General features: G+C 41.0%; 1 protein-coding gene across 15 annotated transcripts in view; it reads right to left on the reverse strand.

Annotated features, from left to right (window-relative positions):
- Positions 1 to 17,025, reverse strand: part of DOCK10 (dedicator of cytokinesis 10) — a 142,468-nt gene that overhangs the window by 4,884 nt on the left and 120,559 nt on the right. For 12 of the 15 annotated variants that reach the window (XM_085233045.1, XM_085233044.1, XM_085233048.1 and 9 more), the window contains 12 exons: positions 16,877 to 16,987; positions 16,133 to 16,348; positions 15,309 to 15,366; positions 14,882 to 14,980; positions 13,396 to 13,502; positions 12,833 to 12,955; positions 12,105 to 12,218; positions 6,596 to 6,742; positions 5,955 to 6,165; positions 3,579 to 3,769; positions 2,777 to 2,877; positions 2,320 to 2,458 (listed from right to left, as the gene is read on the reverse strand). In XM_085233045.1, the coding sequence (XP_085089171.1) occupies positions 2,320 to 2,458; positions 2,777 to 2,877; positions 3,579 to 3,769; positions 5,955 to 6,165; positions 6,596 to 6,742; positions 12,105 to 12,218; positions 12,833 to 12,955; positions 13,396 to 13,502; positions 14,882 to 14,980; positions 15,309 to 15,366; positions 16,133 to 16,348; positions 16,877 to 16,987 (1,617 nt within the window). Of the gene's footprint in view, positions 1 to 422; positions 499 to 2,319; positions 2,459 to 2,776; positions 2,878 to 3,578; positions 3,770 to 5,954; positions 6,166 to 6,595; positions 6,743 to 12,104; positions 12,219 to 12,832; positions 12,956 to 13,395; positions 13,503 to 14,881; positions 14,981 to 15,308; positions 15,367 to 16,132; positions 16,349 to 16,876; positions 16,988 to 17,025 lie in introns of all 15 variants that reach the window. The other 3 variants (XM_085233053.1, XM_085233054.1, XM_085233049.1) reach the window with 2 other exon arrangements.

Genomic DNA, 17,025 nt, shown 5'->3' on the forward strand with positions numbered 1-17,025 from the left:
AGCTATTTTCCCTGCTTCAATATACACATTCCCTTGGCCAAGCAGCCATCAGTGGTGGCCAAGAAACCTCTCTTGGTGCCATCAAACCTCTGACACCCTGGGTAGCTGGTCACAGCACAGCTTAGCCATGCCACATTTATTGCTCAGGCAAGCACGTTTCTCAGCATCAGGAGGATCCCGCTGAGCTGCTTCACTGACCAACCCAAGTTTATAGCTAGGATCCTAACAACACGTGTCTCAACACATGTCAGGAATAATACACCACAGCAGCTTTTTGGTTTTTGTTTTTAAAAAAATAACACCTCCCTGAGCCTAAGGGAATCATTAGGCATGAAACTAAATGAACACAGCACATACAAAAACCAGCAAGTGAGAAAGTACATGACATTAAAAGAAAAAAGATGTAAGAAAAACGAACATACCACTTTTGGCTATAGTATTGAGGGAAATGTTAGACAGGGAAGAAGAGAAGCTGTATAAGCAAGGACCATGACAGAGCTGTCAGAAAAGAACAAACAAAACAAAAAAGAGAAAAACATATGGTGATGAAAGAGTCACTGTCAGTGGGTGAGCAAGCAAACCTCTCTTGATCATGACAATGAGAAAGATGGCAAGGCTTACTGTCTTCGTAAAGAGCACAGCTATAATACAGACTTAAGCATTCCAACTGTAAAATAAATATTTTGGCTACAGTTTATAGTAGGTGATTTGCTAGAGGCAATGCTCTGTTCAGGTGCAGGGGTTTGTGCACTCCTCACAAGAGGAATGGATCGTTTCCAAAAGCCACACTGCACAGAAAACTTCTAAGTGCCCACAGTTATTAAGTGGGAGACTAGCTTCTGAACAGACTTTCAAAGCCTGCTGATTTTGTTTAAAGCTTTTGGTTAAGCAAAAGTCAATTTTGTCTTCTGTTGGATCAACTCAGTGTTACACATCAGCACAATTATGTACAGGTCATTCCATATTATTTTGTCTCTTCTCTTGCATGAGGAAAACTCCAAGCACACTGATGCAGATAATAAAAACAGCTGTGAATATTTAATAGAGTTCACTGAATATTTTATGCATGCTGAAACTCATGAGCTGCTCATGACTAATTTAAGTTGACCATCTTCCATTTTTGTGGGGAACACGAGGCATATGGTACCATCTCTGAACATTATGCAGCCAAAGTAAGTTCCACCAGAGAGCCATGAGCAACCAAAGACATCTTTAGTAGAACAGTGATAAATATTATTTATGATGAAGTTACCGAAATGCATGAGGTTCACAAATCCTTATGCATCTAACTGGGAAGGGAGGACAATTCAAACAACAGCAGCCACTGAGCCTGACCACTGGCATGCACCGAACCCTCAAAGCAATTTATGCAGGTTTATACCCTGGGAGAAGCCAGCTTCATTTCTCAGTAAGAACAGCAATGGGCCAAAAAAATCTTGTAAACCATTATTCTCACACGTGAAGATGAAGAACATGGCATGGTCTAATGGGGCAGAATCTGGCACTTGGTGAGATGCCATCATTGATACCAATGGTTAAGTAAAGTAACTGCACACGAGTAGCACCTATCTGTGCTATGGGCAACTAGACACACAGAGCAGCTGGGAAGGAATAAATGCTTCTCAGGCATAGCCTAAGGCGGCCTACCCACAACCATACAGAGGTACAATTAAGCATGCTTTAATTTGCAAGTAGTGTGCAGAATAGCTCAATTATTATTTACAACAAAACATAAAGCAGTAAGTATCTGCATAGATAGAGCATTGTGTGAATTTCAGTTCAGTATTATGGCACAGCATATAATTAAGGCAACCACGCATGCTAATCTTAAAGTTGCTAGCAGCTGAAATGGAGTTTTTTTGACAGTATACTTAAAAAAAAAAACAAAAAAACAAAAAAAATCACTCTTACTCTGAAAGCTGAACACAAACATAAACTACTGAAATATCTTCTCCAGTTATAAGTTAGATCTTAAATGCAATTTACTGTTTTAATTAAATATGTCACAGCTGTAGGACAAAGTAGTTTAACTGATATTCTTTCCATGCCTGTGGACCTCAGTCTACAGTCCCATTAACACTGAAGTTTTCAATATCCAACAAGATGGGCAGAAGATAAATCTCTGTCAGGCAAGCAAATTCACTGTGTATAATACAGCTGAAGTGAAGAAAAAAAAGGGTGGATCTATGTTTTCTCAGTGAATGTTGCACTACCCAATCTTACTTCTAGATTTCTGCTTTACATCTTCATTTGTCACTAGAAGAAACAATGAACTGCTTTCATTTGGCCTCAAACATCATTAAAAGCAGACAAACTAACCTGTTCATTCATAACTGCAGAGAGCTCGCTGAGCATATCTCTATAGTGAGACTTCATTTCTCCCTGATATTCAAATTGGTCCTCCTTAATAAGGCGTTCGTTGACATCAAGAGCATGCCCACATGCTTCTGCAAATTGTCTACAAACACAAAACCACATAGAACAACCATACAAATATTGCAGTAATGAAAACAAATAAATAAATACACATATATATCACTACTATACCTCTTCCTCTCCTCGCATATTATACCTTGCTAGAAATTAATTTCAGAAATCATCCTCAAATCAAGAGGAAGACTGGCTATTGGGATAGGTTGAAGCAATAAATGTTCTCCTAAGAATGACCTGTAGGATATGGCAGATGCAGATTAAACCAGCGTGCTTCAATTCAGAATAACTCCACGTCATGACACTCCTCATATTAGAAGATAGCAAACATGAGCTTAATGTTTACCTGAAGATTTCCTTCAGAAGCTTAACTTGATTATCAGGATATCTCTTCGCATTTGTTTCTTCCAGAAAAGCCCGAGCATAGGCCATTGGCCCAGCATTTACCTGGGGGAGAAAAATAGAGCTTAGGTGCATAAAGCAAGTAGATTACTGCCCATTTTTTTTGTGCCTCAAAGGGAATTGGCCTTGGGCAACCAAGCTGGTGTGTAGAATATTAGAATCACTCCTCTTGCCACTTGGATGAAATCTGAAGAGTTTTACTGAGAAAAAAGGAGCGAAGTCAGCCCCATACAAACTGTAGATCTCTGCTGGCCTTTGGATGCACTTAGCTTGTTAACCATCTAGAAAGCTGTGCATCTGAAGAAAATTTCAACTAGGACATCAGAAATGCATGCACGTATCACCAGTATCAACTTTTCTAATGAAATGAAAAAACTAATCCTGAAAAACCCTCTCTTTAAAGTATTTGCATATTTGGCTGTGTGACAAGTTTTATTCTCAAGTGATACATGATGGTCCTGTTAGAAAGGTCTTAACATTTATTTAGAGAAGATTTGACAGAATTAGTTACGTTTGCACATAAATCCAACACTCATCAACATCAATAGAAAGCTTTCTACTGCCATATGTTTTTTGAGCAGGCTCCAACTGCACTGGAAAACAAGATACGACCAGAAGTACAAAAAAGACAAAACATGTCTGGAAGGATGAAAACCAGAATAAAAATTCAGGTGAACTGGGGAAAAAAAACAAAACAAAACACAACAGCCAAGAAAAACAAAAATAGTGTGTCTAATTTTCGATACCTTGACACTGACGCTTCCTTGAAGTTTAAGCTGGAGTCGGATCATGTCCACTTCTTCCATTGTGCAAAGCTGATTGAGCTCCGAGACCTTTTTGGACATCTCATCAATCGCTACTTCAATGGGGTTCAGCTCTGTGCTGGTTTGACTTATGACTTGAATACGCTTCTTCACATACGGAAACAAGTGGCTGGCTACTCAAAAGCAAGAAATACATTAGAGAGGCTCGGATAGCAACAAGATAGTATTTAAGAAAGCAAAACAAGTCACTCAAAGGTTTAGACCATATTAATTTTGACACTGTCTACACAAATGGAGTTTTAATCACTAAGCAAGCAATAGAATTCAGCAGTTCTAAACTGAATTTTTGACAGATCTGATACTGGAAAAACATTTCCTTTTGAATTCACCACTGTTTGCTACTGAGCTCTGTCAGATGGCAGAAAGCTCTCACCACTCAGATTTCAGAATGCATTAATTCCTTCTGAATTAAAGCACCAAACGATAAACCTGTAATAAACTCCAAACACCTCAAATATCCCACTGAACAAGTTTCATGTCAGAGGCAGGAGCTTCTAGCTTAGCTGAATTGATTATTACATGCCCATAGATGAATCACTATCGAAGTGCCATCCTTAAAAAAGTAAGGAGTCAGTCTTAGTATTCAACCTAATAATTACTATGGGAGCTGGTAAGGGAATCATTAATTGGTTATGCCTCTTATTTCCAGTGCAGCCATTTTCATGGATCTCAAGAAACCTGGCAGTGATTCAGCATGGGGTACTGTCTGATCTGAGCTGTTTAACCTTCTCCCGATTATCCTACACACTTCGTAAGGCCTCCCAGACACCAAATAGGCCCTCCTCCAACGAGCATATGGTGCCAGGCCGCTCAGAGCTAAATGAGCTCCATACAACAGGGTGGCTATCACTCTTTGGACAGCAGGAAATCAAGGACTTGCAGAGCTGGAAGGTCAAGTAACAACCAGGCACGGTAGAGAGCCAAACTGCAGCCAGACCACCGCCATCCTCTGTGCAATACAAGGGCAGGACTCTGGAGCAGGGATGCCGAGCAGCCATCCAGTAACTTTGCCTGAGCACAAACAACTGCCATTAGTCCTCCAGCTGTCCTAATAAGCTTTGTTTTCTTCTCAAAATAAAAGCACTTCCGTTTGCATAGGAAGGAAGCAAAATTATTTGACTTAATCCAAAGGAAAACAGTGTTTCCTCCACAGAAAAGTGCTGAGGTGAGGCAGGTGCCAGAGGGAAAGCAGGGGAGAGGTCATCAAATTCCCACCTGACGCTGAAGATGGAGCCACACTGAGACTGCTGGCAGCTGATGGTGTCATGTAACAGCCAAAGGAAATTATTCTGCTGGACAAACAGCTTTCTCTGTTTTTGCCAGATGTACCACTATGGCTGCACTTTCAAGTCAGAGAAGCTGCCTGCTTCCGTACAGATCTCAAGACACCCAGTGCTGCTGAGGCACTTCAAAAAACCACACACAAGCAATTCTTCCTTTCTTCTTCTCATAAACAAAGCTGTGTCATGTAACAAGATGCCCCCAGACACAGATACCTCTTTTCTGACTTGCCAGAACAAAACATCGAGGTGACTACATCTATACTGAAATCACCTTTCTTCACTTTGCCCTTTGGGGAAGCACACACACTGAAGTTGGTGGGGAACAGGATTTTTGTCACTGAGAAGCCTTTGCTGTGAACATCAGCCTCGCTGCCTACTGTTGCTCAGGAGAGCAATGCTTCTATCTCAGGCAGTTCCTCATGCTCCCAGCCAAAATTCAGACAGGTCAGGTTTCAGTAGTAGTTTCACAGAGATTTCAGTCATGATAAATAACTGAATGTCTTCTGTTTAACATGACTCAGTAAGAACAGACATGCAGTCCTCCCTACATTCCTGCCTTAAAACAGTGATTGTAACCACCAACGTGAAAGCTTGCCTCTCACATTAAAAATACTATGTAATGTGTCTTACTTTCACGCAGACAAAAGTTCTTATCCAAGACTTACTCTTCACAGCAGAACAAGCACCCTACCTTGCTTTTAATTTCTTCTGTTCATTATTAAAAGAACACTTCTGAGTGCTAAGCTGCCTTCAGCAGAACCCCTCCCAAATCCCATCGTTGAAAGATGCTGACAAGGAAAAATAAAAAACGCTGACTACTTCACAAATGAAAACAACTTCACCTAAGAGGGTCAGCAAGATTCTAAGAACAAACATACTTTGCAAATGGGCACGTGGAAGAGATAAGTTATCAGTCTACATAAAGTGCTGTGCCTACTATCTGCAGAAAGGCTGGCACACGAATGCACTGTGGGCCTTAGCAGCCAAAGGCAGGCTGGGGGGCAATGAGACGTACTGGTCAGGATGGTGCGCCTCTTGCACTGCTCTTCCACACCGCCGTGCTTCTTTCCTGAGAGCGTGAAAGGTGTTTCAAACACAAACCGGTTGACGTTGTGATGCATTTCAAAGTCAGTCTTTCGATCTTCTGCTTCCTTCTCCTCAAAGAAAGGTGTGACATACGTGACCTGAATATAGGCATACTTGGGATCCAGGTCTTTGGGGTTGACCTGTGTAACAGTGGCAAACATAACAACATTTTGTTAAGTGTGACATCCGTCAAGGCATTCATTGTATTTCTTTATCTACCATGGTAATATCAATAAAAATGAGGCTCCCAAATGTTGTATTCAGACCACAAATTACTACAAACATTTTTAACTAGACACCCATAAAAACAGTGGGATTTTTGATCAAAGATAATCCAGAAGTGAATAAGAGCTGCTTCTCCTTTACAGAAAACATTCACATGCTCTCTTCCCACTAGCAGTGAAGCACTGCTCCAGCACTGACATTTCCTTACTACACTCACCATACTATGAGGTTAGGTGCTTCTTTGGTTACAAAACTGTGTCACGCTCGGTTCACATTTGTTCAAAAAACTGCTCACAAAACATGAACTCGCTTTTCTTCCTTGTACAGGAATCATGTCTTTCATACCTTGTTGGAATCCTGGATGATCTTCACATTATCTATTCCAAACTTGTCTGCGTACAGTTTCAGCAGCCTCTGAGAGATCTCAGACAAGCCAGTTAGTTTGGGCTCCTTATAGATATACTCTTTCCCTTCCTCTTCTTCAAAAAAACCCTGTTTGGAAAGAAACAGGATACAGTGAACACACCAGACAAGGCAAAGCCTAATGGAGGCACCCAGGATATGTCTGTATACCCACCAGCGCTTCCAATATGCCATTTGCAGCACCTAAGTTAAAGGATTGACTCTCTCCATCCTCACAGACACTGCCTCATGTCTGCTTTTACACTGACTTGGTATCCCCTAAGCTACCCAGTAAATAACTCGTACACATGTTTTCCCATAAGAGATCTAGTTGTTTCAACAGTGACAGCAGCTTCTCTAGAATTCCGATATATGTGGAAAAAAAAAAGTCTAAGGAAATAAAACTTGGAGTTTTAACAAGATTTCATTTGTAATAGGTTAAATTACTCACTTGTGAAGCAGTACATTATTAGACCACAGGTACAGCAGCTGCCTGCTGGGTGCACAGCCTGGCTAGGATGCAGGCACAGCCCCCAACACTGCAGTGATGGGCCGAGCTGTGGCAAAGGGAGCCCCAGTGAACAGACCTGTGTCTGCCCAGGGCAGCTGAAGAGTAATTCTGGGAGCATCTTCAGAAGAAGCACTGGCCTCAGAAGATTAATTTGGCATTGCATTGCTACAGGTGAGACACAGCTGCTATGCGATGAGCATGTATATCAAACAGTGGGGAGCAGCAATCCCAGCTGAGCAGAAAGCAGCAGCTGACCCTTCAACAAGGACTGGATTCATCCCAGCACCCTGAGCAGCACCAGCCGTCCCCCTAACATTTCATATGCTGTCGATGAAATTTGGCAGTGTTAAATGCTGCAGCTGTACCTCTTTCACTGTAAGGCAAAGTGACCCAGTGGAAAATACCTGATGATGCAGGGATAAGGATAAGAAAGACAGCATTAACAATGCCAGACCCAAGGCTCTGTAAACTAAACATGATGTAGCTTGGGCAAGTAATTCTACAACATGCCCTGGCAAATTGCAATCTGTTGAAAAACAGAGGAGCACAACTGAACGAAGTCAGGAGAAATCTCCAAAATCTGTGGCAGGCACTCGTGTAAAGAAAAAAACGAAACAAAAACAAAACAACAAAACAAAACAACCAACTCCCAGCCCTTTCATGCTGAAGCATATTCCAAACTTTGGTCACTAAAATAATAGACCAGGCAAATTTTACAAAAAAATACAGACTTGTGATAAATCAGCTGTTAATTCTGAGCTTCGTTTTAGCAAGGATTAACAAATATCTGTGGCTTCTCCTCCAGTCAGGACAAAGGACAAGAAACCACCTGTTCACACCTGACAAGTGCCAAGAGTAGTGTGGGCATTACTGAAACAAATGACTAATAGCAGCACCAGCAGCTTGTCTGATAGTATCTTAATTAGCCTCACCGTGACCTTCTAACACTGTGCCATTTTTAACAATATTAATCAATTAATCACTGCAGGCATTGGGAAGAGTTACATAGGTAATTAGAAACCAGATCTAGAGCTCAAAAAGCTGACACCCTATTAACATTTACTGAGCTGTCACTTTCTATTGATGCCACTGAGAAAGGATGTGTGGGATCACAGCCTGGTTTCTGATCTTGTTTCCACTGAAGAAATACCACTTTACGTGGAAACAGCTGAAAGCCTCATTAGTTTCACACAACCGTACTCAATCACGTTGCTAGGATTGTTTCTGTCAGAAAACATCCGCCTTCTGTTACTGTTCAATGCTGTTAACAAACAACAACAAAACAAATACCAAAACTAAAACAGAAAAAGCCCCTTTTCCAAATTAATCATATAGCAAGCTAGAACATCGCTTATCCTCTTATCTTAGATGCTGGTTCTGGATATATTTGCATGCTGCAGGACAGCATTTTATATACAAGGACCAAATCTGCTGCATGCATGCTAGGATGCTATCTCTGCTAACGGTGCTGCTCAGGAAAAAAATGAGATTAACAGTAAAAAGCAATACAAACCCCTCCAAAATAAAAGACACAGCTAACAAATTCTGTCTCCTCTCTAACACAGGAGATAGTATTTATGTACAAATTCCCTGCAGTATTTCAGTGGATAGAATTTAATTGCGAGCTATAAATAATCGTGTCTGCCATATGCTATATGTCTGCCTAAGACTATTGAAAGCCAGATTAAATACTTTTTAGGAGTCAAATATCCTCCAATTTAAGGATTTTAAAATGTTAAGCAGTCAGAGTCACACTATCAAAGCATGTTCCCAGACTATTTGCATACTGACTGTTTTTTGCCTTCGAGAACAATGTAGCTTTACACATGAAAATTACTAACACGGAGCAGCTGAATGTAAGTGAAGAGAGAACAACCTCATGGTGATGGACTTCCTCTGCACTCCACCATGCTGTGAGTGGGGCTGTGACCCCAGATGATTGTGTGAGAGTGCTGGAAGGGCCCTTCTTACTCCTTGCATACTCACAGGTGCAGCCCTAAAAGCTCACAGTGTGTTTCCTCCCTGCCCTTAGGTGGTAAAGCACACCGTGCTCCCACAGCAGGCAGAATGAGATGAGGCCTTATGCTTTAAGATGATCTTTGCACAGGCCAAGTGCATGCTGGTGGGAAATGAGATTGCTGCTTATGTGGGCCAAAATGGGTCAATGCTCCAAACTCTTACTACAGCAAGCACATCCCCACTGCAAAGAGAGAGGGAAGCACCTCAACAACTCATTTCTTTAGCACCAGAAACAACCTAGCACTCACTCAGATGTTCTTGCATAGAACAGCATTTCCATAGCCAGCAAAGGCTGAGACTTGGTATTTAGAAGACCCTACCTTGCCTGTATCAAGTGTGCAGTGCCAGCATCACTTCCTGTACTAAGTGGGCTTGTGCACAACTCAGTAAGATGCTATTACAGCTGTTTTACTAGCAAATGTGGAATAGATCATTCTGTGATCTTCAGACATAAGCCTGCAGATATCTTACTGCTAAAAAAGTCTGACCTCCAACTAACTACTAGAGCTGACTGAACAGATGGGAGAACAAAACCTCAGTTTTACCCTTAGCTCACTGCACTGAACCATGTCTTGAATGGTTTTTGCTTATAAAAGCATAACACAAGTTTTCAGCTATTCAACATAACTAGCAGCTCTCATGTATATATGTATATAAATTCAAAAAAGATCTTGACCTCTCAAAACATTCAACTGTGAATAAAATCATAAGCCCTGGCCCATAGCTAGCGTGGCCACTTGGTGGTGCAATGAGATGCTGTCACCAAAGGCCTTAACAGAATTTGCAGCCTAATACAGAGCTGCCCTGAGATCTGGCTCTCTGAACTGGTAACTAAAACTCTCTGGTGAAGATACAACAGGCACAGAGGCCTGCAAGCATTTCTGGCAATAGAAGAAACAAAAGGCTCCACACCTTTCCACCAAGAGCCAACACGGAAGCAAATGGCACAAGGGACGAAGGAGCTGACAGAAACGCAGAAAAGGAAACCTTCTGCAGGGAAGAAATGTGCAGGATGTGGGAGCGCACGATTCTCTCTCCATTCCTTATGTGGTCAATCCCTATCTGTAATTCCTACATTTCATGTGGTGCTTGGTGTGTTGGTATACCTTCCTTAATCAGTTTTGCAACACTGAGTGCTATTATCCTTGGTAAATGAGGCACCAGTAATGTTGATGGGAATAATCTACCTTCAATTATTTGCACTGTGCCATACGCTTTAGTCACTATGTCTCTGCAAGGAGCAGTACAGAGCAGTTCCAATTTCTGCCATATAAAATCTCATCTGCAAAAGGAAATAAAGAAGCTGTGCTCGTTTGCATTTAGAGCTCAGTACCCATGTGCACCAGGGAATAAACCGAGCAATACACAGCTATGAAAAAGTCATATGCTTTCAAGCACTAAAGCTGTTTAAATGAAGTTGCCCTCGTGGCACCAGCAGCTGAAAGCCATTGCACTGTAACAGAGATTTTATCCCAGTTGAGCAGAACTGCTGCAGCTAAATTACCCACTTAGATGTAGCTTTACTCCATGAGCTTGGCTGCTTGGTGGGGGGACAGCACAAGGGCAGCCCCAGCAAGAAGCTGCAAGCAGAGAGTCTTATTTTCACCTTCACTGTCCCTATTTTGAGGAAGGGCATAAGTTAAAACTCTTCCTTAGGTACAGCAGTTTGCTTTCTTGCATTTGGCAAATTCAGCTTTGCTGATCTGTAGGGAGAGCCAGAACTCACCACTGCCCTCTGAATCCCAAATTTGCACACTCCTAAGAAGAGACCAAGGGGCTTTGTTGCTGCCCCCTGCCCAGGGTGCTCAATTACTTCTGCCACCAAACACAGATGGACAACAGCCTTTCGCTCTGGAGCTGCTGCACAGGCCAGGAAAGCAGTCTTGCATTCAAACAGCATTAGTGTGACACTGAGTTTTTCAGCACAGAAAGAAGGGGTCCAATCTTACACCCAGTGAAGCTGAGAGGGAAACTGTCACTGAGATGAGGTGACAGCATTGAGCCCCACAGTGCACACACAACATGGTGACAGATACAGCTTTGTAGTTTGGGTAACTGAACAAACAAAAATTAGTTTGCAGGATGCAACGATGAATGGAACGTTATTTTTTCTGCCACAAACCAAAGAACCGAGAGTGCGGGAAAGTTAATGTTAAGTACGGGGAAGGATGGAAGATGTGTGAGGAGAATTAAACAAAACATGCAAAAGAACTAGACTTACCACAGCCTTGAATAAGATCAAAAGGAGAAAAGAGCAAATTTCTGTATTAAAATCTAATTAGCAAACAGAATGATTCACATCAATCTGTTGTTTACACACCTTATTTTAAAGTATTGCTTGTATGCTTGTCAAAAATAGGTCTTAAAAAAGCATGCTGGATTTCTACACTGGTTTGTAGTGGAAGAAAGCACAAAATAATGCCTTGAGGATGCTAAAGCACAACAAAGGGAATAAAACTACTCTATAATATATTGCACAGAATCAGAGGTGGCCTGAAAGCAGAAGTCAGGCAGGGAGAAACAGAACATAACATCTACTGCATACCACTCTGCTTTAAGCTCTATGAGAATAAAAGGCCATATAAGAAAGATGTTTTATTCAGTTTCTTTTCAGTTTTATTCTGAAAAATCTGCCCTGCCTCAGTGTTAGTTTTGCTTGACAAAAATCAAGAACTAAATCTGATGTAAATGTTTGTTCTCCACTGCACCTCTAAATTCAATGTAGCAGTTTGCACAGATGCAACTGAGTGCTCTCTCCTCTGAATAAAAGCCTCCTGAGAGTTTGACCCATGATGCACTTTTTACTCCATGATTCCTCGTTAACTGTTTCCCTGTTTTAGCTTCCCTGAAATACAGCACAGTTAGAAAGTTCTGGCTGAAATCTAAGAATCTATCAAGACAAAAGAACACAAGTCAGCTTACCTGCCCATAAAACGCAACACGGTAGTACCGCCCAAACAGACGCTTCTCAGAGTTCACCACCTCTGCAACCTTCAGGTATGAGCGGTGGATGTCATAGTACAGATCAGACAGCCTCTGCAATGGAGAGACAGAGCAGAGGTGAGGAGGAGCAAGTCCTTCAGGAAATGACACTGAGGCTCTGCACAAACATGGCTTGCCTTAACTAGATGCCCAAACCTTTGAAAAGATAGCTACACGTGTCATGGGAGTAGTTAAACCTTGACACTAAAGAATTATTTCAAGGCTTTTGACATCTTCCAAGCATGCAGTTTTATGGCAGAGAGTGTCTACATGTGCAGGGTCACACTGCATCTCATGAAAAAGCAGTGATAGGAACTGTCTAAGTGGTCAGAGGAAGCAAGTGTCCTGAGTGCAGGGAAGGCCAACGTGCCACCAACCCCAGTCAGGTTCCACACACAGATATGCTGCCCTCAGCTCCCACCACAAATGACCGTCTTGTGTACAGAGCCAGGTTGATTTGTTTGAAAAACTTTTGTTTGTTTATGGTTGCACTGATGCTGAAAAAAAACCAAAGTTGTTTTTTTTTATTTACTCATAGCATGAAGCACTAAAAGGAGAAATTACAGACAGGAAGAACAAAATATTCCCTGTAAAGAAGGCACATTAGTTTGAAAATATTGATCTTTACTGTTGGCTTACGCTGATTTCCATAATAAAAAAGAACTTACTTTAAAGTCCCTCTGCTTCTCAAAAACAGCAATGATGGGCTTGTTAACCTCAGCAATAAGTTCATATCTCTCAGACTTCCACAAGTATTCAACACACAACTCCAGCTGCTCCACCAGGATGTTCTGCAATTCCACAAAGAACCATATCAGTCAATAGCTGACAGCACTTCATTATTAAGTGCATAGAAGAAGTACCTACCCACTGTTTTATTTTTATTCTGTGTCTTCTATACTAAAGTTTAGTCCAATCACACAATGTTTAGTCAGGTATTGGTGACCTAGCACTTCTTTAGACTGAAATGGCAGTAACATGGTAATACTTGACTTCTCATTCCAAAGAACAGGATGGCACTGTGGGCTCCAACCCTGGTACTTAATGTTCTACTCAGCTGAATACCTATCCCAGCTATTTAGCAAAACAGCTATGGTATTTCACTCAAAAGCAGCGTGCCTTTTAAAGTTGAGTGAAGTGCACTCTCACTGTAATTTGTTGCATAGGCATCCGTTAGAATTACTGCTGACTGTAAGTATAAAACAAGTCTATAAAGGTTAATGCCACTGACCTCATTATAGGGAGTATCTTGCATCCCGGAGTCTTCCTTCATAGCACCTTCTTCTTTAATGTTGGGGGTGATGCTTAGAAAAGCAGGCCATCCCATGGAAAATAAGCCTTGAAGTGCAAGTCAAAACAACATCAATTAATGACTGAATCACCACACACTTAAAGTTAGTTGATGCTATTAAAACAAAGCTGATTTCATTGATGAGGTTTGTTACTTTTTCTTTCCCACAGCTCAAGTGATGAGAAGTACAAATGAAACTGGCTATCACACAATTCCTCTATGAAGTAAATCAATTTGCTCAGGCAAAGGGAAACTGCAATATTTTTCTGACGCAATCTTATTTCCCTTTGGCATTTCAGTTCCTTAGCTGTGCAGTGCTACGCATGCCACACTCCTTTACACAGGAATTACCATTGCAGGTGGAGGGGTGACAGTTTATACTCATGAAGCCAATACAGGCACTTAACACTAAATGCTGGGACTTGCAGTCGTTCCACCCATCCCATCTCCTAACAGAGGGGCACAGTTGCCACAGGCTCATGTCAGCTGATGCAGAGGTGGCCACTCCAGAACAAGCTGTGCCTCTGCTGGACTCAAGGATGCCCTGACAGCTGTGCTCCTTATCCTGCCCTGGGAACGCAGCGTGACCACCGTGCTGCTCAAGGAGCTCTTGTAGACAGCTCAGAGTGGTTGCTGAGGGAAGCCCTCCCTCTGCCAAGTTTTGGAAGAGTTTTGAGCAACTTATCTTTTTACTGATGTGTAGGTTTAAAATTACCCAAAAGTTCTTCACTCTGTTTACTGTGATCTGTTATTTATACCAAGTATAAAAGTAAGACATCCCTGAAATACCGCTGTGTACAAAAGCCCCTTTCATCTCATCCACAGACACTTGCAAGATATCAGAGAACCATGGTCTCTCCAAAACTAAGTTTTCTCTTCCCAGCTATATTTTCTTTTGTCCCTGGAAATCGCTCTTTATGAATGCTACTAAAATATCTCAAGCTGAAAATTCCTTTAAAATACACATTTCATGAACTAAACAACGTGTGGAAGCATTACAAAAACATAAGCCTGCACTTCATTTCTCTAATTAGCATTACAGATTTAAAAAATCTTTATCTATACAAAGTTACGTATGGATGATCCGATATTAATTCTGCCCTTGTTCCCCAGCTTTGGATAGTCAAGGAAACTGAATATGGATTTGTGTGCTAAACACCAATTGACCTGAGAGGATTGCTAATGAAGAGCAGACTGCTCTGCCCCAGAAGAACCCTTAGCCAGAGCTGTTCTGTGCATTTCATCAAACCAGTCAAAGAGCATCAGGAAAGTAACACAATGCTGACATTACTTGCTTGCTGTTACAGCCATCAACATGCACTATAAATATTTTCAGTTTGGTAGATATTTTTCCAGATCAGTGGAAGATCATTGATTCCCTAGCCACATTATCTGACCCATAAACAGGCATGGTTAGAGCACTCACTTCCTCCAGTGTGAGTTGTTAGTAACACATTACTATCAGAGACTTGACCATCCTCCAGGAGCATACGTGAGGTACAAATCTTTTCCATTTTCCAGTAACCTATGATAGCGTAAGATGGTATTAGTGCTCTGCTACTGGTATGTGTTAATACATGCATATTTAATAACAGCACATTAACAAGTGAAGCATTCTCTTTTAGCACTACTCTAATAATCGTTTAATTAACCCTTCACACAAAACACATACTGTCACTGTCCTAGTGCTAAGACTAGTACTTAAAATGTATTAAAAATAAAGTATTTAGATCGAATTTGAGCAGCTTTAAGAATACTTTATTTAAAGGTAAGGAAAGGAGAACAATAAAAAATTATTTTCAACGATATGATTTATAAATACATAGGGTTGATTTTGAATATATTGATCTTACCCTTTCTTTTTAGGTACTCTGCAATGAGAGCAGCGATGTGAATGTAGCACATAGCAGCCTGCAACGAGAGACCAAGAATCATGTATATGTTGAAGCACACTGACTTAGCATATATGTGAAAAAGAATGGGCATGTACTTTCATCACTAACAAGTCACATTGCAGAAGAGGGAAAACAAAATTAATGTAACGTTTTGAGCAAATAAAGGACTAAACGATGAAACCTAAAGGATTAAATGATGATACCTCTCTCTAGTAATAATTTCACAAAATGCATCAGATAAAAGCACAGACTAAGTAGTAAATGAAGACACCAGGAAATTCGCTCCATAGAACAACGTAAGATCAGTTAGTAAACACAATAATGCTGGGCTAGGTACTAGAGGTTCACATCAATCATTCAGTTTTTGATGAAAAGGACATGTTATAAATATGCAACTTCTCTCCTACGCTGTTTAAGGTGGGAAAAAAAAAAAAAAGAATTACATGAAAACCTGTATGTAAATAAAGCACTGTTTATAATGTCACTTACACTAATATGCCTGTTAAGAGTGAAGCAGGTCAGCTCCTAATATGATGCTGGACACATCTTCTCCATCAGAAGCTTTTAAGTCTTGCTCAAGCACACGTCAGCCACTGTCACACTTAAGCAAACTGATGTAATAAGCACATCATGTCTCTAGGCATTGCTCAAAGCTGCTCCCAGTGTATGACAGATTGTATACATCTCTTAAATCACTGCTGTTACCTTTTTCACGGCCCTTCTCATCAGAACATCTCAGCCTAATGACAAATGCATTTCCTACTCATTTGTTTATAAATTACCTCTGATAAATCTCCATTTCTTGCATGAATCTTGGCCATGCTTTCAAGCCAGGTCCTGCGTAATTCAGGTGTGCTGGCATAGGAATTTGCGAGGCTGTATTGCAGGTCCACAAGCATCTCAGGGTCTTTCTCATGTTCCTTCATCTGAGCTGTGGCCATTAAAACTGTTCTGATGCGTTTGGTCAGATCCTTCACCTCTGCTGGGAAATTAACGTTCTTTGGGAAAAATAAGCGATACATCACTAAAACCATCCAAAGAACCATATGCACCACCCCGACTGAGCTCCCATTCTGCTTGTGGAACATCTCCCCATCCCCATAGTTCATTTGGTTGAAAACAGATTTACACTTCAACAGTATGCACACAATTTACATTGTTACACATGTTTTTGGTGCACATCTACGAACGGATTAGGGACAGTTTGTAGACTTAAAGACTGCTAATTGTGGTAGCGTTTCATCAGTCATAATGCACAGCACCTCTCTGATATCAGGTAGCCAAAATGTCTTCCGGAGAACAAATTAAGCAGCAAGCAACAAATAAATTTCAATCAGAAATCTGTTGATCTAAATTATTAATTTTGTGATTCATGAATTCGTCGATGTCTGGTTGCCTCAAAAAACATACTACATATGCACAACTCAGTAACCTGAGTCAGCAATTTCATTCACAGAAACACTTGCTCCTCTGAAGTTGTTGATATTTGAAAGAGGTAGTGATTGATAAAAGAAAAAGTTTCTTACTTTCATCTGCTTGTCTCCATTAGCAAAATTATTTATAATTGCAAGTGAATGTTGAAACCGGGATCCACCAATCCCTGCATCCGCTATCAGCTGGCTCACTGCTTTGATGAGCTGTACAAGTAGAGAGTAGCAACAAAGCCCAACAACAA

The sequence above is a fragment of the Meleagris gallopavo genome, chromosome 11 (assembly GCF_905368555.1).
Source record: "Meleagris gallopavo chromosome 11, MGAL_WU_HG_1.1, whole genome shotgun sequence".
NCBI lineage: Eukaryota > Metazoa > Chordata > Aves > Galliformes > Phasianidae > Meleagris > Meleagris gallopavo.